This window comes from Oryx dammah, unplaced genomic scaffold, assembly GCF_014754425.2.
Source record: "Oryx dammah isolate SB20612 unplaced genomic scaffold, SCBI_Odam_1.1 HiC_scaffold_27, whole genome shotgun sequence".
Taxonomy (NCBI): domain Eukaryota; kingdom Metazoa; phylum Chordata; class Mammalia; order Artiodactyla; family Bovidae; genus Oryx; species Oryx dammah.
In genome coordinates, this window is record NW_024070211.1 from 28640347 (window position 1) to 28666270 (window position 25924).

The 25924-nt window shown below is 45.3% G+C and overlaps 1 protein-coding gene across 1 annotated transcript in view; it reads left to right on the plus strand.

Moving 5' to 3' along the window:
• The window catches only part of NHEJ1 (non-homologous end joining factor 1), a 90491-nt gene extending 70562 nt beyond the window's left edge, over positions 1-19929 (plus strand). The window contains exons 6-8 of the mRNA XM_040228312.1: positions 16573-16690; positions 17488-17606; positions 18365-19929. Of these exons, the coding sequence (XP_040084246.1) occupies positions 16573-16690; positions 17488-17606; positions 18365-18439 (312 nt within the window). The 3' untranslated portion in view covers positions 18440-19929. The remainder of the gene's footprint in view (positions 1-16572; positions 16691-17487; positions 17607-18364) is intronic.
• The last annotated feature ends 5995 nt before the right edge of the window (positions 19930-25924 follow it).

A 25924-nucleotide genomic window follows, 5' to 3' on the forward strand; every position in this document is an offset into this window, starting at 1 on the left:
ATGCATATAGAAAAGTGCCTCTGTCGTAAACAAAGAGCTTGAAGAATCACAACATGAACATAGCTATGTAATCAGCACCCAAATCAGGAACTAGAAAATTTCCAGTACTCAGTACCTACTGTCTCCAAAGGGTCACTGTCCTGACTTCTAATACGATAAGTTAATTTTGTCTGTTTGTGGAATTATATGGTATATAGTCTTTTGTGTCTGACTTCTTTCACTCAACAAAATTTTTTTGAAATTCATCCATGTTGATAGTACTTTGTTAATTTTCATTTTTATATTTTATTGTAAGACTGTACCACAATTTATTCATCCATTTGTGTTGGATGTTTCATGGTGGTGGTGGTTTAGTCGCTAAGTCATGTCTGACTCTTGGTGACCTCATGGACTATAGCCCACCAGACTCCTTTGTCCATGGGATTTTCTAGGCAAGAATACTGGAGTGGGTTGACATTTCCTTCTCCAGGGGATTGTCCCCACCCAAGGATTGAACCTGGGTCTCCTGCATTGGTGAGATGGATTCTTTACCAACTGAACTAACTGGGAAGCCCTGTATGCTTCATAGTTATGCATATATTTAGATTTCGTAGATACTGCCAAGCAGTTTTCCAAAGTGACTGCATCAACTTGTATGCACACAAACAATATATAAGAGTGCTGGTTTGTACCACATCCTTGTCAGCACTTGTCTTATCGCCTTTCCCTTTTAGCCATTTATATTGCATGCGTAGTGGTATCTTATTGTGGCTTTTTAACTCCCCCAGTAGCTAATGAGGTTCTGAATATTTTCATGTAATTATGGATCATTTAGCTGTGACCAAGCCTTTTGTCAATTTTCTATTGGGTTATTTGACTTTTTCCAATTAATTTCTCAGAGTTCCTCAAATATTCTGAAAATGTCAGCCCTTTGTTGATTATATGTTTTACAGATTTCTTCTCCCGCTTGAGATCTTGCTTTTTTACTCTCTAAATTGTATATTCTGATGAACAGAAGTTCCTAACTTTGATATAGTCCAATTTATCAGTCTTTTCTTATGATTTATGTCCTGTTAAGAAATCTTTGCCTACCTAAGGTCCTGAAGATCAGGCCCTTATCATGAGCACGGATGTGTGTGTGCGTGTGTGTGTTATGGGAGGGCAGTGCATCACTCTGTAGAGGAAGGTTTCAGGAGGTGGAGAGGATGGGCGGGGTGGGGGTGGGGAGGCCCTGAGATCACAGCCGCCGTGATCTGTGTTCCCAGCTGTCAAGCATGTAATGGGGAGTGAAAGAGAATCCCTCTGGTGGTAGAGGTCCCACAGATGATACTATCAGGTCCTCTAAATCACCTCTGTGCCCTGCAGACCCAGCTGACTGTCCTCTCTTCCCCGCTAAAACAGAGGGAAAATGAAATATGTGCTCCTGCGGAGTGCTGGGGGCACAGGGCAAGGGTCACGCGCTTCAGTCAGATGCTTGCTGTATGTCTGTGATTTTCTTTCTGTCATTAGACCTGATGCTTTTTTCTTTTTGGTTCTCACCTCCTCATTTCATTTCCATTTGGAGAAAGGATGGTGAGGCGGCTGACTTGAGACGGGGGCTAAACTATCCTTCAGACTGGTTGTCCCAGAGAGGCGGGTCGGTGCCCCCCGCCCCGAGCCAGAGCTGACAGGAGCTGCTTGTTCTTCCTGGAGAAGGAGTGGGAGTAGAGAGAGAAGGAATGAGAGTTGCCGCTGCATTTTCTGAGGGGCTCTGAGGATTCCTCCCCCCAGGAAACCACTCACGTCCCCCCCTACTCCAGCCCCTTTGCTGCTTGTTAGTTAGAAAGCCGTGGTTTGTGCTGGGGCTGGGTGGGGCTTCAGGGATAGTTTAGGCTCTGGCTCTCCAGAGGGGAGGGGGTGGTTATGAAGCGAGCAAAGGGTCACCGCTTAGGCTGTACCATTTGCTTGTCACCTTGAGAAGTTCCACCTTGTCTAGCAAAACCTCCTTTCAGAGGCACCACTACAAAGGGCTCTTATGAGAGCAGCAGCCCCTGCCCCCACCTTCACTTCCACTCCCTTTACCATTATTTTTCTTTTGGGGGCAGAGCTGAGGGGCCTTCCTGCTATGACTTTGAGGGGCTGTACTTATTTGTAAAGGAGATTTAGAGTTGAGAGCCTCCCCGTACCAGAGATTCATTTCTCTGATTTTCTAGTCCCATTAGAGGACAGTCAAGGAGTTAATAAGTAAAGTGTTTCTTCTTTGGAGGGTGTTTTATCTTTTCCCTCTGTCAGTCTCTTGGGCTGTTTGGAGATTTAAGAAAGAAGGCAAGAGAGGTACATTTTAGTACTATGATGTCTCAGAACCGGGGCGGACCAAGCTCCTCCTGGGGAATGGCAGGTGGGGGATGGGAGGGACAAATGGCTATTTCTGGGGGTGATTTTTTTTTTAATGTTATTTTATTTATTTATTTTTGGGTGTGCTGGGTCTTCATTGCTGCGGAGGCTTTTCTCTAGTTGTGACGAACGGGGGCTACTCTCTAGTTGCAGCATGCAAGCCTCTCACTGGGAGGGCTCTCTTCTTGAAGACCGTGGGCTCTAGGGCGCCCAGGCTCAATAGCTGTTGCACACGGGCCTAGTTGCTCCAAGGTATGTGGGATCCTCCTCCAGGGGTGATTTTTAAGAAGCCGTATAGTGGAATGGTTCCAGTGTGTGTATGTTCTGGGGTTCAGCTTCCTGGGCCTTTTGCTGCCCCATTCTGCTAATCTCTAGCTGTGGTGTTGGTCAAGTTTCATAACCTCTCTGAGCCTTTCTTTTTTCCTGTATAAATTAATGAGACTGATTATCAGATTACTTAATAGGTTTACTGTGAAGATTAATTGAAATAACACATTAAAATGCTTTGTAGGACATGTATTAACTTTGAAAAGGCATCCCAATATACATTAGATACGGACAAGTATTTAATTCCATTTATACTAGGTACCTGGAATAGTCAAATTCATAGAGTCAGAAGGTACACTGGTAGATGCCTGGGAGGAGAGGGTGTGGGGACAGTGGGGTTGGGGGGTGGAATGGGGAGTTAGTGTTTAATGGGCACAGAGTTTCTGTTTAGGAAGGTAAAAATTTCAGGAAATGTATTTATACATTTGTATGTATACATGTATGTTATACATAAATGAGAGTTATACAGTAATGTGAGTGTACTTAGTGCCACTGATCTGTACAGTTAAATATGGTTAAAATAGTATATTTGATATTATGTGACTTTTACCATAGTAAAAAAAATTTTTTTTAATGTTTTGCCTAGTGCCTAGTACACTTAGAACGTTCCAAAATGTTAATCTTACTAATAAAATTCAAGCCTTCTGTTTGGACCTCTCTTTATAGTCTTGCTTTCCATCTCCCTTCTCTTCTGACTGTGCAGTTCAGGGAGATACCTAGGCCTTCCTTAAGCAAAACCAGAAAAATCTAGACTTTATCTTAAACTGTTTTGAATTCTGTACCTATTTTATCTCAGTTGCATTTCTAGCTCTTTGAGGGAGAGTGAGGCACAAAATGACCCCATTTTGAAGAGCGGGCCACACAAGATAGTGAGGTAAGGATTTAACTGGACTATATCCATGCTTGGATGGGTGAGTGTACGCATATGTCCATTCTCCCGCCTAGTTATAAAGGTAGGGAGGACAGAGGTGAGCTATCATGAATGCGTAAAGTCTCAAACAGAAGATTAGGTTCAGGCCTATTTGTGTTTTTCCCTTAGCAAAGCCCTGTGCTGTGGGGGTGGGTGCACAGGAGCCAGATGCCAACAGGAGAGCCTGGCGAGGTCAGTCTTTGTGGGGCATGGTGGTCAGGGTGGGCCTTGTGCGACCCAGACCCAACAAAGCCAAACCAGACCAAACACAGGGGCAGGTCAGCTGTCTCAACAACTTCACAGACCATCTCAAGGGCAGCTTGCCTTGTGTCCTTAGTATGCCGGATCTCTCCCAAGTCACCAAGGTTTGTGATCACTGAACTGAGGGAATTCAGAGGGGTATTCTGTGAGGGTCAACACACACAGGGACCCCTTGGGCTAGGTTATCGCCTGAAACATTGCATTGAAGTGAGCTGCTGTGGAAACATTTCAAGGGAGGCGAACGGAGGTTGAGCTGGTTGTCTTTTAGAAACCTGGACATTAATAAAAAAAAAATTTTTTTTTAAATGGGACTTACCCAGCGGTCCACTGGTTAAAACTCTATGCTTCCAGTTCAGGGGGTGGAAGTTCAATCCCTGGTCGGGGAACCAAGATCCCACATGCCACTCAGTGCCACAAAAAAAATGGAAAAATAAAAACCTAGACATTACCACCACTTCTCTTTTCTCTGCCCTATTAATGTTTTGTTGTTTTTTTCCCTCAAACTCTGAAGAAACTGTGAGATTAATCCCATCAAAAACATATGACTAAAAAAATATATACATATGACTATTGGAACTTCCCTGGTGGTGCAGTAGATAAGAATCTGCCTGCCAATGCAGGGGACATGGGTTCGATCCCTGGTCCGGGAAGATTCAACAGTGCAGGGGAGCAACTAAGCCTGTGGACCACAACTACTGAGCCCAAGCTTTAGGGCCCGAAAGCCGCAGCTGCTGAGCCTGTGTGCTGCAGCCACTGAAGCCATGCACCGAGGGCCTGTGCTCTGCAGTGAGAGAAGCCACTGCAGTGAGAAGCCCATGCACTGCAACAGAGTGGCACCTCCTCGCCACAACTAGAGAAAGCCCACTCAGCAGCAAAGACCCAGTGCAGTCAAAAATAAATAAAATTTTAAAAATATTTTTTTAAAAACCCATATTTGGATCCAACGCGTGAAAGTGAAAAGTGAAAGTGAAGTCGCTCAGTCGTGTCCGACTCTTAGTGACCCCATGGACTGCAGCCCACCAGGCTCCTCCGTCCATGGGATTTTCCAGGCAAGAGTACTGGAGTGGGGTGCCATTGCCTTCTCCGATCTGCAGATCATGTTTTTCTACTTTCCAAATAGCCTTTTGTGAGTGTATATTGCTTCACAATGGAAACACCATAGCAGAATCTCTTGCCCAGGCCTCACTAGGGAGCAGGAAACAATGGTGAGAAAAGGTTCCTGGTAGAACCATTGTTGGGCAGGTTGGGCCATGTGGAATACTTTAGCTAAAACTTTTCAGAGAGTAAACTGTGCTTTGTGTGCTTCTGAAGTACGAAGCTTTATTCTCCACTCTTATACTCACCACCTCCCCAAAAAAGAGAGTAAGGAGAATGGAAGTGAAACCTAGCCTTGTGGGTAGGTCCTGTACATTGGGAGAATAAGGGGGATCTTTGAGAGGCAATGAGAGCATTTGGGGGGAGGTCAGGAGACATCATTTACAAGGAGCAGGCAACCCTTACATGTATCTCATGCAGTCCTTCTAACAGCCTCATAAAAGTGGATACTGGTCTCCTCATTGTTCTGGTGAGGAGACAGAGGCTAAAAGAGGTTAGTAATATAGCTGCTAACTGGCAAGGCCAGGGTTTAAAGCCAGGACCTTGGTCCTTACTAGAGACTGAGGATTGGGCTTATGTGGTGATTGTGGACGATGAACTCCCCAGAGGTTACGAGCTAGGTTTCTGACCTAGCTGTATTCCCCTGACCTAAGCTTTGAGTAGTCACTGAATTGTTGGAAGATCATATATTTTGGGATACACTGGGAAGAGGTTCATAACTGGGTGAGACACTGGCTGCTCTATGTCCTAGAGCATTAGGGCATTTCTTGAGCTTCCTTTGTCCTGCAAAGGGAAAGGACAGCATTTCTTGTGGACTTACTCTACTCTTTCCTTTAATCCTTTCACAAACTCTGTGATGTTGATGTTGTCTGTCTCAGTCCTTCCTTTCCAGCCCCCATATCTACCCATCCCTCCATCTGTTTCTCTCTCAAGATAAGACATTGATTAAATACAACTTGCCCAAAATGTCACAGCCAGCAAACAGAAGACCATAGATACAAATCTGAGTCTTTGAGGCTCTAAAGCCAGAACTTAAATCTGGTTTTTACTTCTCTTTTCTTTTAGAGAGTTTTTTGGTCCTGATTCCTAAATAGTTTTGCCTCTTCTTCTTTGAATGAGAAGCCACTTTGGGCTTCTTCTTTTTAAATTTTCTGATACTTGCATTGGTCATTGGGTTCACCTTTCTCACTCAGTCTCCCTCTTTTATTATCCACACTGAGTCTGTGCTGTTGATCCAGGGGCCATTTCAGGTTACCTCTGATTTTATTTTAGGTTTCTGGATCATCACTCTGTAGCCTCTGCCTTATGTCCTGGAATAGAGTTATCCTTGATTCCTCTCACATTCTGTATACCCAATCCATCACTGAATCCTATCAGCCATTCGTTCAGTTCAGTCACTCAGTCATGTCCGATGGACTGCAGCAACCCCATGGACTGCAGGACTCCAGCTTCCCTGTCCATCACCATCTCCTGGAGTTGGCTCAAACTCATGTCCGTTGAGTCAGTGATGCCATCCAACCATGTCATCCTCTGTCATCCCTTTTTCCTCCTGCCTTCATTTTTTCTCAGCGTCAGGATCTTTTCCAATGAGTCAGTTCTTTGCATCAGATAGCCAAAGTATTGGAACTTCAGCATCAGTCCTTCCAATGAATATTCAGGACTGATTTCCTTTAGGATGGACTAGTTGGATCTCCTTGCAGTCCATAGGACTCTCAAGAGTCTTCTCCAACACCACAGTTCAAAAGCATCAATTCTTCAGTTGCTCAGCTCTCTTTATGGTCCAACTCTCATATCCATACATGACTACTAGAAAAACCATAGCTTTGTCTAGATGGATCTTTGCAAAGTAATGTCTTTGCTTTTTAATATGCTCTCTAGGCTTGTCATAGCTTTTCTTGCGAGGAGCAAGCATCTTTTAATTTCATGGCTGCAGTTACCATGTGCAGTGATTTTGGAGCCCCAAAAATAAAGTCTGTCACTATTTCCATTATTTCCCCATCTATTTGCCATGAAGTGATGGGACTAGATGCTATGATCTTAGTTTTCTGAATGTTGAGTTTTAAGCCAACTTTTTCACTCTCCTCTTTCACTTTCATCAAGAGGCTCTTTTCCGCCATAAGGATGGTGTCATCTGCATATCTAAGGTTATTCATATTTCTCCCGGCAATGTTGATTCCAGCTTGTGCTTCATCCAGCCCAGCATTTTGCATGATGTACTCTACATAGAAGTTTAAATAAGCAGGGTGACAACGTACAGCCGTACTTTCAAATATACCCAGAATCTAATCAGGTCCACCGTTGCCACCCAGGCCCAAGCTACTGTCATCTCCCACTTGGTTAGTGCAGCAGCCTCCTAACAGATCTGCTTCTTGTCTTTCTGCACTCAAAGTGATCTTCTAAAAATGTATGTCAGATCGTTTTACTCTCTTCTTTATAACCTCCAGTGGCTTCCCATCTTACGAATAAAAGATCATGTGCTGTATTATCTTGTGATTTCACACAAACATGTGTCCACATACATGCCATGCTTTTCCTCTGATAATAGGGGGACCACCTGATTTATCATTCAAATTGGGACACTTATAAGAGGGAAAAGGAGCTCTACTGACAATGACAGTAAACGCAGACTGAGGCTGACGAGGCAAACTGGGAGGAATCTGGTCACCAGGTCTAGAGAGCCACATGGAACATTCTCTTACTTCCCCTGGGTCTCTATAAAGTGTCACCTCACAGTGAGGCCCTCTTTGACCACTGTTTAAAATTGTAACACATTCCTGCCCCAATCCCATATTGCCTGTGCTGATTCATTTTCCTCTGTGGTGCTGATGCCATCTGATAGAATGTATGTTGTTGTTGTTTTTTAAATTTATTTGGCTGTGCTGGATCTTGGTTGTGGCATGTAGGAGTTATTAGTAGTTCCCTGACCAGGGATCAAACCCAGGCCCCCTGCATTCAGACAGGGGAGTCTTAGTCACTGGACCACCAGGGAAGTCCCTAGAGTTTTTTAAATTTAGTTTTAGTTGGAGGATAGTTGCTTTACACTGTTGCATTGGCTTCTGCCATGCATCGACATGAATCAGCCATAGGTATACGTATGTCCCCTCCCTCTTGACCCTCCTTCCCACTCTCCACCCAACCCCACCTCTCTCGGTTCTCACAGAGCACCGTCACACAGCAGATTCCCACTGGCTGTCTGTTTCACATATGGTAACGAATAAGTTTCAGTGCTGTTGTCTCCATTTGTCCTGCCCTCTCCTTCCCCTACTGTGTCCACAAGTCTGTTCTGTATGTCTGTGTCTCTATTGCTGTCCCACAGATAGGTTCATCAGTACCATCTTCCTAGATCCCAAATACGCGTTAATATACAATATTTGTTTTTCTCTTTCTGACTGACTCACTCTGTATAGCAGGCTCTATGTTCATCCACCTCACTAGAACTGACTCAAATTCATTCCTTTTTATAGCTGAGTAATATTCCATTGTATGTACATACCATTATCCATTCATCTGTCGATAGACATCTAGGTTGCTTCCATGTCCTGGCTATTGTAAATGGCACTTCATTGAGTACTGGGGTACATGTGTCTTTTAGAATTGTGGTTTTCTCTGGGTATATGCCCAGCAGTGGGATTTCTGGATCATACAGAAAATGGCAACCTGCTCCAGTATTCTTGCCTGGAAAATTCCAGGGACAGAAGAGCCTGGTGGGTTATAGCCCATGGGATCACAAAGAGTTGGACGTGACTGAGCATACACACACACACACACACAAACCCACATGGTATTTTTTATACCTGATTTTTTAAAGAACTCTCCATACTGTTCTCCATAGTGGCTGTATCAATTTACATTCCCACCAACTGTGCAAGAGGGTTCCCATTTCTGCACATCCTCTCCAGCATTTATTGTTAGTAGATTTTTTTGATGGTGGCTCTTCTGACTAGTGTGAGGTGATACCTCATTGTAGTTTTGATTTGCGTTTCTCTAATAATGAATGATGTTATACATTTTTTCATGTGTTTACTAGCCATCTCTATGCCTTCTTTGAAGAAATGTCTGTTTAGGTCTTCTGCCCATTTTTTGATTTGGGTTGTTTGTTTTTCAGATTTTGAGCTGCATGAGCTGGTTGTATGTTTTGGAAATTAATCCTTTGTCAGTTGCTTCATTTGCAATTATTGTCTTTTCATCTTGTTTATGTTTTCCTTTGCTGTGCAAAAGCTTTTACATTTAACTAGGTCCCATTTGTTTATTTTTATTTTCATTATTCTAAGAGTATATGTTTTAATTGTTGCTTGTTGTTGTTGTTCAGTTGCTAAGTCGTGTCTGACTCATTGCAACCCTGTGGACTGTAGCACACCAGGCTCCTCTGAACCTGGAATTTGTTCAGTTTGATGTCCATTGAGTCAGTGATGCCATCCAACCATCTTAAGGTCTGCCACCTGCTTCCCTTTTGCCTTCAGTCTTTCCCAGCAAGTCAGTTCTTCACATCAGGTGACCAAAGTATTGGAATTTCAGCTTCAGCATCAGTCCTTCCAATGAATATTCAGGGTTGATCTCCTTTATGATTGACTGGTTTGATCTCCTTGCAGTCCAAGGGGCCCTCAAGTCTTCTCCAGTACCACAATTTGAAAGCATCAATTCTTCAGCACTCAGCCTTCTTTATGGTCCACCTCTCACATCTGTACATGTCTATTGGACAAACTATAGCTTTGACTATAAGGACCTTTGTTGGCAAAGTGATATCTTTGCCTTTTAATATGCTGTCTAGGTTTTTCATAGCTTTTCTTGCAAGGAGCAAGCATCTTTTAATTTCATGGCTGCAGTCACCATCTGCAGTGATTTTGGAGCCCCAGAAAATAAAACCTGCCACTGCTTCCACTTTCCCCTCTTCTATTTGCCATGAAGAGATAGAATTGGATGCCATGATCTTAGTTTTTTTAATGTTGAGTGTCATGCTAGTTTTTCCATTCTCCTCTTTATATGTTTTAATTAGTTATATTTACTGTTGCTCTCCCCTCTCTAGAATGTAAACTTCAGGAGGACAAGGGATTTTTATTTCTTTTGTTCAATGTACTGTGTCCCCAGCATCTATATCATCCCAAACCACTGTAGATAACCAGTAAAGATTTGCCAAATGAATGGATGAGGAAGCAAGAATTCTCTTCTAAAGAGTCTTTCTCCTTGAAGTTCTCTTCCCAAACCAGTTTTCTTATTCCTTTCTGTTTATTTTGGTGACCCTTTGGTAATTTGAGACCTTAGAATGGTTTTCCAGTGTGCTCTTACCCCTATGAGGAGCTAATGATGCAGTTAATAGGAAATGGCAACCCGCTCCAGTGTTCTTGCCTAGAAAATTCCATGGACAGAAGAGCCTGGGGGCTACAGTCCATGGGGTTGCAGAGTCATGATGGAGCACACACACCATGCTTTCCTAACCTGACTTGGGCCCCCTAGGGAGGGAAGTTTGTACAAGAGGGAGAAGAGGATTTTTACCCTTGGGAAGTCACATGTTTGAGGCCCTACCCTGGAAGTTATGATATTGAGACAGGCAGTGTCAGATCTTGGGGCTGTGCCAGCTTCTGGGGATGGTGCCAGAACCAAGGACCTACTCAGCTGGTGCTGGGAGCTCCAGTTTGCTCCTTTCCCCTTTCTCCTCTGTCTTATAAACCTGTGTACTTCACCTGTGGGTCCATATAGAGTAGAGTGAGCAGTGTCTCAAGGTCCAGCCTTTCCTGACCCAGACTTCTAAAATGTTTTTTCTTTCTGAAGCAGCCTCAGAGGAAAGAGTAGATGAAATGGGCGTGAGGTCTGGGGGTCGGATCAGACCTTTTGTTTCTGATTGGAAGTGGCAACTGGGATGGCTCCAACATCCGGTTGGGGTCAGGGGGTAGGAGGGAGTCTTAGAATTTCCAGACCACTGGGAGTGAGTTTTAGACTCAGTGAAGGTGGGAGTTATTGTTAAACAGGAGGGAAGTTTGGGGCCTAGCAACCAAGAGGAGCCGCCAGAGGGACAAGAAGGGGCAATCAAATGCCCTTTGTGATTTCTGTGACTTTTGTTTTCCTAACACTTTTGATATGGCCATAAAGCAGGGGTCAAAGTCCTGGTGGGCTTGAGGTGAGAGAGTGACAGAGCTCTTGGGACTAGAGTGTGATGTGGCTCTTAGTCACAGTACTAGCAGGAAGTAGTGAAGAGGTTCTAGTGTAGCAGAAAACCTAGAAATGCAAACCTAGAGGAAACGCCTGATTACTCAATGTGACATCTGTAATGCTATATTACGCTGTATCAGTAACAGTTCGAAGTCAGGGAAGCCTCGGCAAGTAGTTGTATAGCAGAGAAAGCCACTTTATGAAGCAAAAGCAATTCCTTATGGGCATATCCTTAATTCAGAAAATGAAGTCCTTTGCAGTTTGGTGGTCATGAATTAGCTGTCCAGTCTCATTTCCCATCAGATATTCCCACCTATGGGCTTCCCTGGTGGCTCAGATGGTAAAGAATCCACCTGCCAATGCAAGAGATGTGAGAGACACAGATTCAATCCCTGGGTTGGGAAGATCCCCTGGAGTGGGAAATGGCAACCTACTCCAGTATTCTTGCCTGGAGAATCCCATGGACAGAGGAGCCTGGTGGGCTACAGTCCATGGGGTCGCAAAGAGTCGGACACAACAGAATGACTGCGCACATGCCCACCTGGCCTATCTTTTCACACCTTTGTGCATCAAAGACTTCCACTACAAGGTCTAACCTTGCAGAGGCTTCCACTACAAGGTCTAACCTTGCAGAGGCTTCCACTACAAAGTCTAACCTTGCAAAGGCTTAACGCCATCACCTCCGAAGTGTTTTGCAGGACTCTCAGTGAGACTTTGTCCCTTTCTTCTTCGCTGGGTTCTTACTGCTCTTTGTTTATAACTCCCTTACAGCATAATGGCTGAAAGAAAGTAAAACCAAAAACACATGCCGGTTTCTTCTTCTATCTGAAAGTGAGAGCATTCCTATGAAACCTTTCATAAGCTGAAATGGTGTAAAGTGAAGAAGTACTTACCTTTCTTCATAAAAGTGAAAATCTTTTTTGGATTTCTTCTAGTTAGCAAAAACAGGTACTAATGTAGGCTTTTCCTGAAAGCAAAGTTGTTGTTTAGTTGCTGAATCATGTCCAACTCTTTGCGACCCTATGGACTGTAGCCCACCAGGCTCCTCTGTCCATGGGAATTCCCAAGAAAACTGGAGTGAGTTGACGTTTCCTCCTCCAGGGGGTCTTCCCAACCCAGGGATCGAACCTGCATCTCCATGTCTCCTGCTTGGAGGTGGACTCTTTACCTCTGAGCCACTGGGGAAGCCAAAAGCAAAGTGGCAGAAAGCAAATTTACAAAAAGCGGGGGATACCTGAATCTGCCTCTTTCCTATGTGTGACTGTAAACTCTTGGAGGCAGGGCTTCTGACTTATTTATCTTTGTACTAACTCTGTCCTGTTCTGAGGCAGGAAGGACTGGTGCATCCACTTCCCCTCCCCCAGTCCTGTAGTAACTGGCTCATGATAGAATCTAAGTAGCCTTTTTGCCAAGTAGGATTGATTCTGGGTTAATCAGATGAACACATTATACAGTAGACTGACCTGGCTCTTCTTCCCCTCTCCATTCTGGGCAGTGACCCGCTTGTGGCTGGTACACCTTGCTCCTGGCTCAAGTGTACTATAGCAGGAGGCACTGCTGTTTGCTTTTCTTAGTCCTGACTCCAGCTTCTCCCTTTGATCTCTGCTGCTTGCCCCAGCTCACCCCTACCATTGTCCTGCCCAGGGAAATAATGTTTCTCCTTCCCAGGCTCAGGCCTCACCACCTCTTCCCTCACATATTCTGAGAATGATGCCCAAGGAATCCGTGATGATGGGGAACAGATAGAACAGGATTATGGGTATGACCCTTCAGCCTTCTGAGGGTTCCAGGTAGGGCCAGTTGCCTCCTTGTTATCTGCTCGCTTTTTTCTTTTCCTTGTCCCCCAAGGGATCTTGTTTCTGAGCTGGAAGGGACTATATACAGATGATCTGTGATGCCAAGAATTAAGGGCCTGTAATCCTAGGGAAGGTTGTATTGTCCATTGAACTAAAATTCTATGCTTCAGAGAGGTCCCTAGGGTAGTTGTTATATGTGAGGGCCCTGAGGCCTCATGGTCTGGATTCTAATCCTGTCCCACCAGTTACTAGCTGTGACTGGGTAACTGCTCAGCAGGGTAGGGTCATCCTCATGCCCACCATGTCCATTCATTCACACGTAGTTACTGAGCCACTCCTGTGAGCCAGATTGTTCTAGGTGCCAGGAAGATAGCAGTGAATAAGACAAAATGGGTTGAACACTTAAATACTTAGAACAGTGTCTGTGCTGTGCTTAGTTGCTCAGTCACGTCCAGCTCTTTGTGACACCATGGACTGTAGCCCGCCAGGCTCCTCTGTCTGTGGGGATTCTCCAGGCAAGAGAGTGGGTTACCATTTCCTTCTCCAGGGGATCTTCCCAACCCAGGGATCGAACCAGGGTCTCCCACATTACAGACAAATTCTTCACCAGCTGAGCCACCAGGGAAGCCCTAGAACAGTGTCTAGCACATGGTAAATGTGTTTCTCTTCCTAGTGCTTTTCTGGGAAGGGAGACTCAGATGGGATGACCTTTGGCAGCAGCTGCAGGATCAGATCTCTCTGAGAAGGGAAAGGATGGAGGAAGGGCTAAGATACAGGTTCTGGATTTGGACTTAGTTCCAGGACAGCAATAGCTTGAACAGCCTTTTATTTCTGGCACTTTATTTTGAGACTAAATACATGCACTGGTTAAAGGTCACTCTGGAAATTGTATGAGTCTGTTTAGTTCCGTAGAAAGGGCAGGAGGAGATGCCCCCGTGAACTACCTAGATTCCAGCTGGCTTTTTTGCACAGACAGCACAGTGCCCACCCAGCCATGTGTGGGTGACTCTAAGAGAGGCCACGCTTCCTGAGCAGCATGAAGGGACATCCCAGAGACATGAGATGTGAGGACAGAGAACAGCTGTTTGTCTCTCTGCTGTCTGGACTCTCTGGCCGTGGGATAGAGGACTTTCTGCTGGAGGAGATGGCTTGGGTGTTGGAGAGCTGAACTTAGGAAGGAGAATGAGGTGAGGCAGAGGTCCATGACCTGTTTCAGTTCATTCCTTAGGAAATGCTGCTGAAGAGAACATTACACTCTGAGTGTGATTGCTGCTGGAAGCAAAGTCTGCACTCAGGGCTCCTGATTCACTGTCTGTGGTTTCCAGTGAAAGTTCAAGACTGACACAGTTTTATTGCAAGTTGGGTTGGAATAGAAATCTATGGAGTAGAAATCTTTCCTGGAATCAACCAGTTTTTCAGCTACCACCATGACTGGGGGAAAGAGCTGTGTAATCTTGACCATGGTTCAGCAACTACTTCACTGCCTCTCCTACTTTCTCTCTCCCATCCTTCTTCCACCGTGGGTTTGCAGAAATGCATGCTTTTATGGCACAACGGAAGTGCCCTCGATGTGAGATGGGAGCAATCCAGGCTTCTTGGGTTCGTTCCCATGTGAGCTGCTGGCATGGCTTTCCTTTGAGACCTGCTAACCTGGCTGGGAACCACGACAATCTGCATGCACAAGGACAGATGAAGTGGCTCTGGACCCTTTCCAAGATCCTAAAGTACAGCCAGGTTTAGGTCCACTGGACACCATACTCTTTCATCTCATTTTGATTGCACTTTCTTCAGTTTTCAGCCATTACTTAAACTCAGTTCAGCCAAGTGTATGAAACTTGGGACTAGGCAAAATATTTTGCTGTGAATGTAAACTCATAGTTCCTTCCATAATGAAGGAAACAGATAAATATGGTGTGATTATGGCAGGGTTTCTCAACTTTTTTTCATTATCAACTTCCAGAGGAACCTTTTAAGACATTTTCCCCTAATTATCCCCCCTAAGAAAATTTTAATACCACAGGTATACCAAAACTCTGTTTATGTACTGTTTATGTATCTGTGCCATATACATTAAAAGAGCAAGATTTTTTTACCCCTCCCACCAGGAGCAAATTTCCTCTGCCCTGGGTGGGAATATCACCCTTATTGTGAGTTCATGGATTATAGTAAAGCACAATGGGATTGCATAAGTAATGTAAAATGGCAGGCAAGCCTCCAAACTTTGTAAATTTTGTTTCTCCCATCTCCTTTGACTGAACATCATAGCTCCATAATTTATTCTTGTCTTTCAGTCTGTCATTTCCATTTTGCTCTCTTTCCCCTTTCCTTGATTTCATCCTTTTTCTCTCTCCAGTGTAGAAGTTTTGGAGTAAATTTGATTGAAATAGTGGTCTGGGAACTTCCCAGGTGGTCCAGCGATTACCAGTCTTCCTTGCAATCCCTGGTCAGGGAACTAAGATCCTACATGGCATGCAGCAGTTAAGCCTGTGCGCTGCAACTGCTGAGCCGGTGTGCGCCACAATTAGAGTTCATGGGAGATCCCACATGACAACTAAGACCGGATGCAGCCAGATACATATAAATAAAATAGTAATCTACAACTCGGATAATTTAAAGAATGTGATTTTCTAAGAAAGTTCTCTAAAAGGTTATCCTTTTGGAGGAGAGAACCTACAAACCTATGAGGTATTCATGGGGAGGCATAACAGATGTAAGTATTGAGAGAAATAAAAATATTCGTTTGGAGTTGCCTTTCAGAAGAGATGACCTCCCAAGAGGTCTTCATTTCAGTCCCAACGGGTTTGGCTATGTATTGGATCTAGTGTGTTAGTTGCTCAATCATTTCCGACTCTTTGCAGCCCCATGGACTGTAGCCCACCGAGTTCCTCTGTCTGTGGAATTCTCCAGGCAAGAATAAAAGAGTGGGTAACCACTCCCTTCTCCAGGGGATCTTCCTGACCCAGGGATCGAACTCTGGTCTCCTGCATTGCAGGAGGATTCTTTACCATCTGAGCCATAGCTTTACCATCTGAGCTATGACCAACGTAGATAGCATATTAAAAAGTAGAGACATTGCTTTGCCAACAAAGGTCCATCTAGTCAAAGCTATGGTTTTTCCAGTAGTCATGTGTGGATGTGAAAGTTGGACTATAAAGAAAGCTGAGTGCTGAAGAAGTGATGCTTTTGAACTGTGGTGTTGGAGAAGACTCTTGAGAGTCCCTTGGACTGCAAGGGGATCAAACCAGTCAATCCTAAAGGAAATCAGTCCTGAATGTTCGTTGAAAGGACTGATGCTGATGCTGAAACTCCAATACTTTGGCAACCTGATTCGAAGAACTTACTTATTAGCAAAGACCCTGATGCTGGGAAAGGTTGAAGGCAGAAGGAGAAGGGGACGACAGAGGATGAGATGGTTGGATGGCATCACCAATTTTATGGACATGAGTTTGAGCAAGCTCTGGGAGTTGGTGATGGACAGGGAAGCCTGGCGTGCTGCAGGCCCCGGGGTTCCAAAAGTCAGACAGGACTGAGTGACTGAACTGAACTGAGCCACTAGGGAAGCCCCATGTTGGATCTAACTTCTGTATATAAACTCTTTTGGGGTTTATGCCAGTTCTGCCAGTGCGATATCGAGTTTTTCTCTAGCAATCCCATGTAACCCATGATAACATCTTCTCTCCCCTGTAGAAACTACCAGAGGCATGCAGTGTTGGTGATGGAAGACCCTTCGCCACAAATCTGCAGAGTATGTATGTGGCAGTCACCAGACAAGCGATCCAGGTGGGACAGAAGCATCATGATGCTGGTACGTAGCTCTAGAGGTGTTGGTCTCCCTGGGGTTAGAGTTAGGGTCTAGGTTTGTGCTATCCATTATGGTAGCTCTAGGCAATAGTGACCATTTAAATTTAAATAAATAAAAATTAAATAAAATGAAAAGCTCATCTCATTTGCACATTTCAGGTGCTCAGTAGCCACATATGGCCAGTGACTACCAGGTTGGACAGCACAGATCGCAAGTATTCATTCTGTCGCTATAGAAAGTTTTATTAGGACTCGTCTACATGCCTAGGAGAATTTTGTTGTTGTTCAGTCACCAAGTCGTGTCCAGCTCTTCACGCGCAAAGTCATGGACTGCAGCACACCAGGCTTCCCTGTCCCTCACCATCTCCTGGAGTTTGCCGAAGTTCATGCCTATTGAATCAGTGATGCCACCCAATGGAGAATTAGAGAACCGGGAAAAAAGGTTAATCCCCCTACCTGAGATGTGGCAGGCAATACAGAGAACAGTTAGCTGTTTTGAGTCACAGAGACTCTTGTCCTACGTGGTTACAATTGGCCTGAGGAATCTTCACAGTAGAAACAGCTTTCCAAAAGTTAACTGGAAGTGAATTTGTGTCTGTTTACATACTAGTACCAAGGCTAGGACGGAGGGGCCTGGGATGCTACAGTCCACGGGGTTGCAAAGAGTCAGTCATGACTTAGTGACTAAACAACCACAACAACCAAGGCCAGGCCTTTATCAGAATGCTTGGTAAATGCTAATGCCTTCCTGGTAAGAAGAAGGCATTTATCACTATCTTCCTTTGATCTTTCTGGTTTCAGGAGATCCCCAGACCTCAAGCAGTGCTTTCTCACATAGAACTGATAACCAACTTTTGAACCAGGTAGAAGAGCTGGTCTCCTCAACACCATCCCTCCCAGGACCTGAGACAGAGCCCACAGTAAGTCATGAGCAGCTTCCTAGATAGCATTTTAGGAGTTGAGAGTGTCTGGGGAATTTCCTGGTGGGCCAGTGGCTAAGATTTCTCACTCCCAATGCAGGGGGCCCAGGTTAGATCCCTGATCAGAGAACTAGATCCTACATTCTGCAGCTAAGAGTTTGCATGCTGCAACTGAAGACCCCACTTGCTGTAACTAAAAGATGCCACAGGCTGCAGCTAAAGATCCTATGTGCTGCAATGAAGCCTGAAGACCCCGTGTACTGCAACTAAGACCTTGCACAGCCAGATAAACAAATTAATTAAAAAAAAAAAAAACAGGAGAATCTGCATCTATAGCTCCCAAGCTGGTGGTCCCTGGAATTGTCACCTAGTTGACCCTGCCTTAACCCCACATGGGGGGATATTTGTGACCTAGCGTCCAAATTGTGGATTGTGGATTTCTAGATGGAGAGTCATGGTCTTTTCCATGTTCCCTTGCTGTCATCTCTGTGCAGTTCTTCTGAATGATGGACCTTGGCTCCCTTTCAGTCTTATTGCACTTCCAGTGATGGTCTATGAAGTTGTTCCCTAGGGGAAAAGGGATGCAGCGTGCCTCTCCTACATAGACTCTTCCATCGCATTCACAGCCTGCCATGGACATCAAAACCCCCGTGTCAGTCACCCTTCTTAGCCAGAGCCATGGGAGCAAGGAAATTCTTTTCCTAACTTAAGTGCAACTGTTCAAAACCTCTATTAACTTGGATTCCTTTTTTTTCTAGGTTTCTTCAGGCCCTATGCAGAGACCTCAGCTGTTGAAAGTCAAGAGGAAGAAGCTAAGGGGGCTTTTCAGTTGACTTGTCACCATCTCAACTGCTGAGGATTGACTTGGAGAGTAGTTTCCTAGTGTTACTTTGGAAGGAGCTCCTGTGGCGGCAGCATCTTTGACACAGAGTTATATAGTCAGAGACTCCACCGTAAGGGCCAGATAACTAAAGCTCATGTTGACAGGCATGGCTACTGTTAACAAGGGAATCCTGGCTCCAATCCACTGGGCGCTGGCTTTCCTTGTCTGAGTGAAAGACAGTTTCTGGGAATCCCACACCCTCCTTTCTTTTAGGGAAGGTTCTCTAGACTTAGGATCTACCATGGACTTTAGGTATATGGGGCAGGTCAGCAAAAAGGCACAACATACTAAGGAAGTCTTGCCTATCTTTCTAGAGTCCTCAGCTACTCCCAGATGCTCCTCAGAGACACTCTCTTCTCTAGCACAGAATAAAAAGCACTCACACTCCTGCTTTTGAGATTGCTTATCTGTGGAACATATAACCAACCCATTACTGGATCCCAGCCCACTGATGTCTCTGGATGAAGTCAAGCCCTTGTCCAATCCTTCAGGATTCTTTTTATGCTTCTCCCCTTCTGTGGCTTGTGCTAAGCCTCCACTGGGGAGCACTGACCTTGAAACCTCTCTCCATAGTCTTGTGCCCTATGGCTTCTGTGCTTCTTGGTCCAGCTTGATATGGGGTGTTTTTTATCTGTTTCTGAGGCATAGACAACAGGTTAAACCACAACATGGGATTGAAATGACAAAGAACCGTGAGCCCCAGGGCCAAGTTAGTTTCCTGGAATGGGAGAAAAAAGAATTTTGCTCTCCCATCCTTCACTTCAGATAGCAGAGTAAATAGAAGAACTAGAAAAGATTGGATGACTGGGAATAGGAAATGGCCACGGTTCTCTGGGACCAACAGAACTGACATATAGAATGAATAGTGTTTAGCAGGAAAAGATATAAAGCCTGTATGAGATAGACTTTCTCAGTTAGAAGGTCAACTTTTTGGACAAATCTAGCAAAATTTGGAACATCCCTGGTGGTTCAGTGGTCAGGACTACATGCTTTCACTGCCACAACCCCAGGTTCAATCCCTGGTTGAAGAACTAAGATTCCACAAGCTGCATGGCTCAGCCAAAAAAATAAAACAAAAAAAAGACTTAACAGACCAGCATTCGTAAAGCTCCTTGGCCTTCTCTGCTAGGTTTTCCTCTATAGGTAATACCATCTGAATCTTTACTGTGGAGAGATAGGAAGGAGGGTAAAACTCAGACATTCACGGGGAGCTGTTAGGTAGAGGAAGGGGTCGGGGCAGAACCCACAGAGGCCTTTTCTGGTTTATTTACTTATGATGGTCAAAGGCCTCCTCAGTCACATAGTCTCTCTTGGCACTGAGAGAGAAACACATAAGACTGGTGTTTCTGTCCCCATGTCAAGTCTTGGGAGAAAGAGGACCATCCAAGTAATAATAAAATAATGATGATTGTAATAACAACAATAAACAGTTACCATCTATTAAGCAGTTAATGTGTACCAGCTACTCTACTGAGTGGCAATGGTGGTTCAGTCAATAAGTGTGTCTGACTCTTGCGATCGCATAGACTGTGGCCTGCCAGGCTCCTCTGTCCATAATTTCCCAAGCAAGAATACTGGAGTGGGTTGCTATTTCCTTCTCCAGGGGATCTTCCCAACCCAGGGATCCAACCTGCATCTCTTTTTTCTCCTGCATTGGCAGGTGGGTTCTCTTGCATTTGTGCCACCTGGGAAACCCCCCTATCAGAGGTCACACAGCTAATAAGTAGCAGCCAGAATTTGAACCCAGACTGCTGAGTTCTGAACTGCATTATTATATACCTCACTGAAAACATTTTCCAGGAAGGATGTAAAGTCATTCTTTTCTGTCTTCAGCTGTGACCATTTTTTTCCCATGACCCTGCCTGTTTTTAAGAGGATGTTCTTACCACTCCCAGTTAGCTCTTCAGGGCTTTCCCAATGCCTCAGTGGTAAAGAATCTGCCTGCAAGGCGGAAGACACAGGTTCGATTCCTCGGTTGGGAGGATCCCTTGGAGTAGGAAATGGCAACCCACTCCAGTATTCTTGCCTGGGGAAAAAAAATCCCATGCACAGAGGTGACTGGCAGGCCACAGTCCATGGGATTGCAAAGAGTTGGACCTGACTGAGCGACTGAGCATATTAGCTCTTCAAGGGAGGAGCCTTGGCAGACTCCAGGACTTACCCCAGGCCTTCACCTGCTGGCAGAGTCTGAAAGCTCCACCATGGCTCATTCCCAGTTGCTGCTGATAAGTTTCTTTACCTCCAGGCCAGTGCCCCCGTCTGTGCCCTGGTGGTGACTGTCATTGAAGTACATAGGGAACTATGTAAAAACAATCTATCAGATGACTCACTTTGTTGTTCAGTTTCTCTTGGCATAGTATAGATAGACAGATTTCAAGGTATGAGACCACATGGAAAATGGAGAGATTTCCCCAGCAAATTGGAAGAAAATAAGGGTTCTTCACTCTAGGTAATCCCTCTCCCCTAAAAGCACAGTCTCAAGAGAAGGCATTTTTTAATCAGAAGAGGGGATCAGGGGCTTGTGAATCCCCTAAAATTATAAATAAAATCCTAAGAGCATATTTTTTTTCATGTTCTCAAAAGAATGTGTAACTTTTTAAAAAGATTAAATGAGAATATGCCTAATGACTTCCCTGCCCACTGCCCCTTGTATCCCCAAAGCTTGCTGTCCCCATGGGACTATTGCCCAAAGGCACATCCTTAGAGAAACATTGCTCCCCGTGGCTCTGCCTCGGGCATTCTTGCCCTGAAGCCCTTGCTCCCCAAAGCAAGGGGTGGTGTTTGAAAATCATTCATCCCAGGGCAACTCCAGGGAAACCCCTGCCTTGACAAATTGGCCTAGCCAGGCTGTATTCCAGCCCTGCCCCCTGGCTTGGGCCCCTCCCTGAGGCCCCCAGCCTGGCCCAACCCCCACTCCGCATGCACATAAAAGGGTCGAATTCTCGTGGCTGCTCCATAAATTTTATTCCGTAAATATTAGTTTTCCCTGTGTTTAATAAAGCAGTGGCCCACCTCCCCGCCTACCCGCCCTCTCCCCGGGGCCGGGGCTGGGGCCAGGGCTGGCTGGTGGGAGAAGGGACTCTTTCAATTGCTTTGGAGTATTTTTAGAAAAAAAAATAATATAAGGTGGTTTACAGCAGCAAGCCAGCAAACCAGGAGCAGGACTAGGGACCTCGAGGAAGTTCCTGCAGGAACTTGACCTAAAAAGTAGAGAAATAGCGCCACCTAGGCTGCAAGGCCTTGGCCTTGCTGGCGATTCACCCCTCCCCCACAGTCAGCCCAGACAGACCAGCTCTTTGCTGGGAGACAAATCTTCATCCCTTAGCACTGCAGCTGGGCAGCACCTCCTCTCCTCCAGCTTCACTGAGGGCTTCCCCAGCAGCCCCCCAAAGGCAGAGCCCGAGCCAGAGCCCAGAAAACCCCACAAGGGTCATTCTCTGTTTTGTCACTGTTCAACCAACCTCCAGATCAAAGAGGGTCTCCAAAGGGTAGTAAAGTTAGGGAAAAGGGAGGAAGGAGCTTCTAGTCTCTGCCCACTGAATCCCGGAGTTCCTAGGGTGTAAGGTGGCAGAGAGTGAGATCTGAACTCCTGTATTCTAGACTGGAAAGAACCTGTTCCTCTTGGACAGTATCCTTCCACGGGTCTGATGCAGTTCACCTTCAGGGAGCACTTGGGGGAGGAAAAGATGTTCAAATCTCCTGAACATTCAGCACAGTGCTTTTTAAATTTTGTCCTGTGGTCCATTTGAATTCCCTTTTCTTGCCTTCCTGTTCACATAAACCACCTGACCGCCTCCTCCCTGGTCGGCTGGGAGATGAACAAGAGCCTGAGTGTCATTCCCTACAGAGATGGTGGGAATGGGAAAGGCCGTGCTTCCTAGATTTGGTCTCGTTCTTGACAGTGTTCTTGCCTGGAGAATCCCATGGACAGAGGACCCTGGCGGGCTACAGTCCATGGGGTCACAATGAGTTGGACATGACTGAGCAACTAACACTTGACATTGTCATCGGGGGCATTTCCTTCTTTTCAATCATTCTGTCCTTCATTTCCTCCTATTTACAAAGCTAAGGGGATTTGCTCCACAGAGTGTTGGGGAAACCTAAAATCCTCTTAATTAACCTTCCTCGTGACGTGGTAAGCTCATTTTATCTGTTCTTGCCACCTCCTCTCTGCGCTATTAACGTAATCAGCATTTATATACACATTTCCTATGGGCTTTTTGTTTCCATCCTTATGTTCGGTTATACTCAAGAGTATAACTTTGAGAACAGGGTCAGTTTTTAATGCTAACTCAAAAAATAGCACTGTGCTGGTATTACACTACTAAAGGGTGCCGCTTTTTGTTAACTGGGTTTTCATACAATCATGATATGCTTTTCTGAGCTCTACCCAGAAGTATTTTTCTGTCTTTTAATTTTCCTGAAGAAGAAATAGTTCAAAAGGAGCAGGTGACTTTCTACAAGGAAGCCACCAAACTCAGAGCTCAAGACCTTTGCTTCCTAGTCCCTGTTACCAACATGAGTAAATGTATGGACTTGTAGAATTGTAGTGGATTCTGCTAAGCACTTAGATACAGAGAAATGCCAGATTAAGGGAGCCCACATAGTGGAGGGAGGGTTTTCCCCAGCTGCTGTGCCCTCCTATAAGTTGCCACGGGTATTCATGTCAAGGGCTTCTTAATGCTCTAACTTTCTTCCAGGTTCTCTTGGACAGAGCTTCAGAACATCCCACCCTGAGGGGAAACATTCAGAGAGGGGAGAGTGTCAAGTAGCTTGTCTGTGATTGGGAGGTACCCTAGGGAATCCAACTCTACCTGAGAATCTAGAAGCCCACCTATCCTCTGTCTCCCAGCCCAGACCCATCAAGGAATACTGTCTCCTGAGACTGTTTATGGTGACCCTCAATGCTTTCCCTCAATTCTGGGGTCTTTTTTCTACCCTGTCTCGTGGGAAGTCATAAGGTAGCAGCAAAACATTCTAGAAAAGGCTCAGCCTCTTCTCAGCTGTGGAATCCTACCTGCTCTCAGTCTCTCTGTCCTGGAATCCAACTGATTTGTGTGCTTTCTACACTTCTGGACCCTCTGAGTGAGCGCCAGCCTCTCAATACCTAACTCCCATGGGTTCCTGAGAATCTGGGCCAGCCTAGGGGAACCCGGAAGGAGCACTGGAAGAACTCCAGGGTGTGGGGCGCGCACAGCCATTGACTCACCTGGGAATACTGCGCCAGGTTACTCGTCTTGCTGGGCTGGGGGCCAGGATTTAGAGGAGTACGCAGTGCCACACTCTTCCTCCCTCCTCTCACTTTGGGGTCAGAACTGGGGAGTGAGGTTTGGGGGGCTTCTGGGAGTCCCTTCTGAAACTTGGGTGTTGTATTTACTTTTTCATATTGCCAGCTGGAAGGGGAAGCCCATCCCAGCTCAGCATTGTTGTCTAACGTGGTTAATCAGATCCCATAATCCTGCTGTGGAAATATTGGGCCTCACTCAAAACAATAGAGACCAAGAATATTGTGGTTAAATTTCAACCAGCTGCCTCCCTGGCCTGTTTGCCTAACCCCTACCCCCCTCTCCTGGGCCAGAGTCCTCCTGGCTTTATGGACCCCTGATAGGATCGACAGCCGGTCAGAAATGGGTGACAGGAGAAGAGAGGATGGAGTAGGGGAAGGGTAATCCTCTCGACTGGCACTCCATCCTGCCTCCCCGCTGCCCCACCTCCAGGCCTTGAAGAGTGAGGAGGGGAATGGTGAGATGAGTTTCTGCTTGTGGGGATCTGGATGTGTGTTCTGGGGTTAAGAACAGTACTGCTAGGAATCCTGGGTGGTAAAGAGATCCTTTACTCAAGACAGAAAAAAAGACTCCTGCCAGATGAGAAGAAAAGACTGCTGATTTCATCTGTTCCTGCTGCCTGGTGCTTCCGACCAACAAAGCAATGCCAGTTGGTCGTAGATTGCATATAGGGAATAGAAAGGCACTGGTTGGGGGAGAGAGAGCTGGTAATAAACATTTCTGTTTCATTAGTAACCTGATAAAACAGCAATATAAGTTATACTGTGATGGTGTATGAAGGTGGTACTGATATCCCAACTTGAGTGGTTTTCTAGTAGTAGTAATGTCCATTATGTACTTCTTTAATAAGTATGAGTTAAATGTGGCAGGGTAATTTATATAATTAGAATAGCAAGACAGGGAATAGGTGAGCTGTACAATGGCATTTTGAAAAAAAGAAAAAGATGCAATGTCTGGCTTGTGCTAAAGGGCACAAATGAACATGGTGCTCTGTTCAGGAAAAGGCAGAGGACGTTCCTCTTGTAGGTTCTAGGACACCCAGCTTGTGAAGTGGCCAACTTTGAGTTGGTACTTGGCTGTCATGCACCCAGGATGCACTGGGCACAAGGTGCCACCACGCTGCTTTTGGAGGTGTCACCAATGAAGTGGAGTGAGGCCCCAGTTCCACACCATGGACTGTTGAACGGTCAAAGTGTACGTGTGTTCTTAGGACTTGAAGAATGAAACAGCAGAACTGTGCCTGTACTTAATTTCTTCATATAGGCTTCCCAGGTGGGTAAAGAATTTGCCTGCAATGCAGGAGACATGGGTTCAATCCCTGGGTTGGGAAAATCCCCTGGAGGAGGGCATGGCAACCCATCTTGTATCATTGCCTGGAGAATCCCATGGACAGAGGAGCCTGGAGGGCTATAGTCCATAGGGTTGCAAAGAGTTGGACACCACTGAAGTGACTGGAGCACGCAGTCTCTTCATATAGGGCAGGGATGGAGCAACAGCAGAGAAGCTTGATTTTTCCCACCTGGGGTGATATGTGATGATTCAGGGACAAGCATGGCTTCTGTAGGTCATTCATCAAAGCCATTTTAAAGCAGGGACAACTGGAGGGAGCTGAGTTTCCCACCAGAAAGACATCTGGAAAATACCTCCTGGGACTGAGAATCTAAAAGATGTGTATGCTTCTGGGTAGGAATCTCAAAAATACCTTCATGGTAGTCATCAAATGGAATGGAAGCAGGTATGAAACTGATATCAAAATCATTTAAATATGACAGAAAACATTTCAACCATTAAAAAGCTTGGGTAACTAGTGGGAAGAATTCAATGTGAAGAAAGAGCCCCCGTGGAATCTCTAAAGAATGCTGTACTCCTGGCCAGGAAGGGATATGTAAGGAACCAAGTTGGTTATACTGCACAGAGACTTGAATTGCAAAATGAGAAAGTCCAACAGGAACATTCCAGATCACTGCAAAGGAATTCAAAGAAATGGCATGGGTTTGTTGGAACTGTGTTGGGAATGAGATACAAAAACCCATATTCAACAAGAAACAGGAATACTTAGATGTGTATTAACTCACATATATTTGAATGCTCATTCACTAGCCCTGTCACCAATGCGGGTATTATGCTATGTGCTGTATTTTGCCACAAAG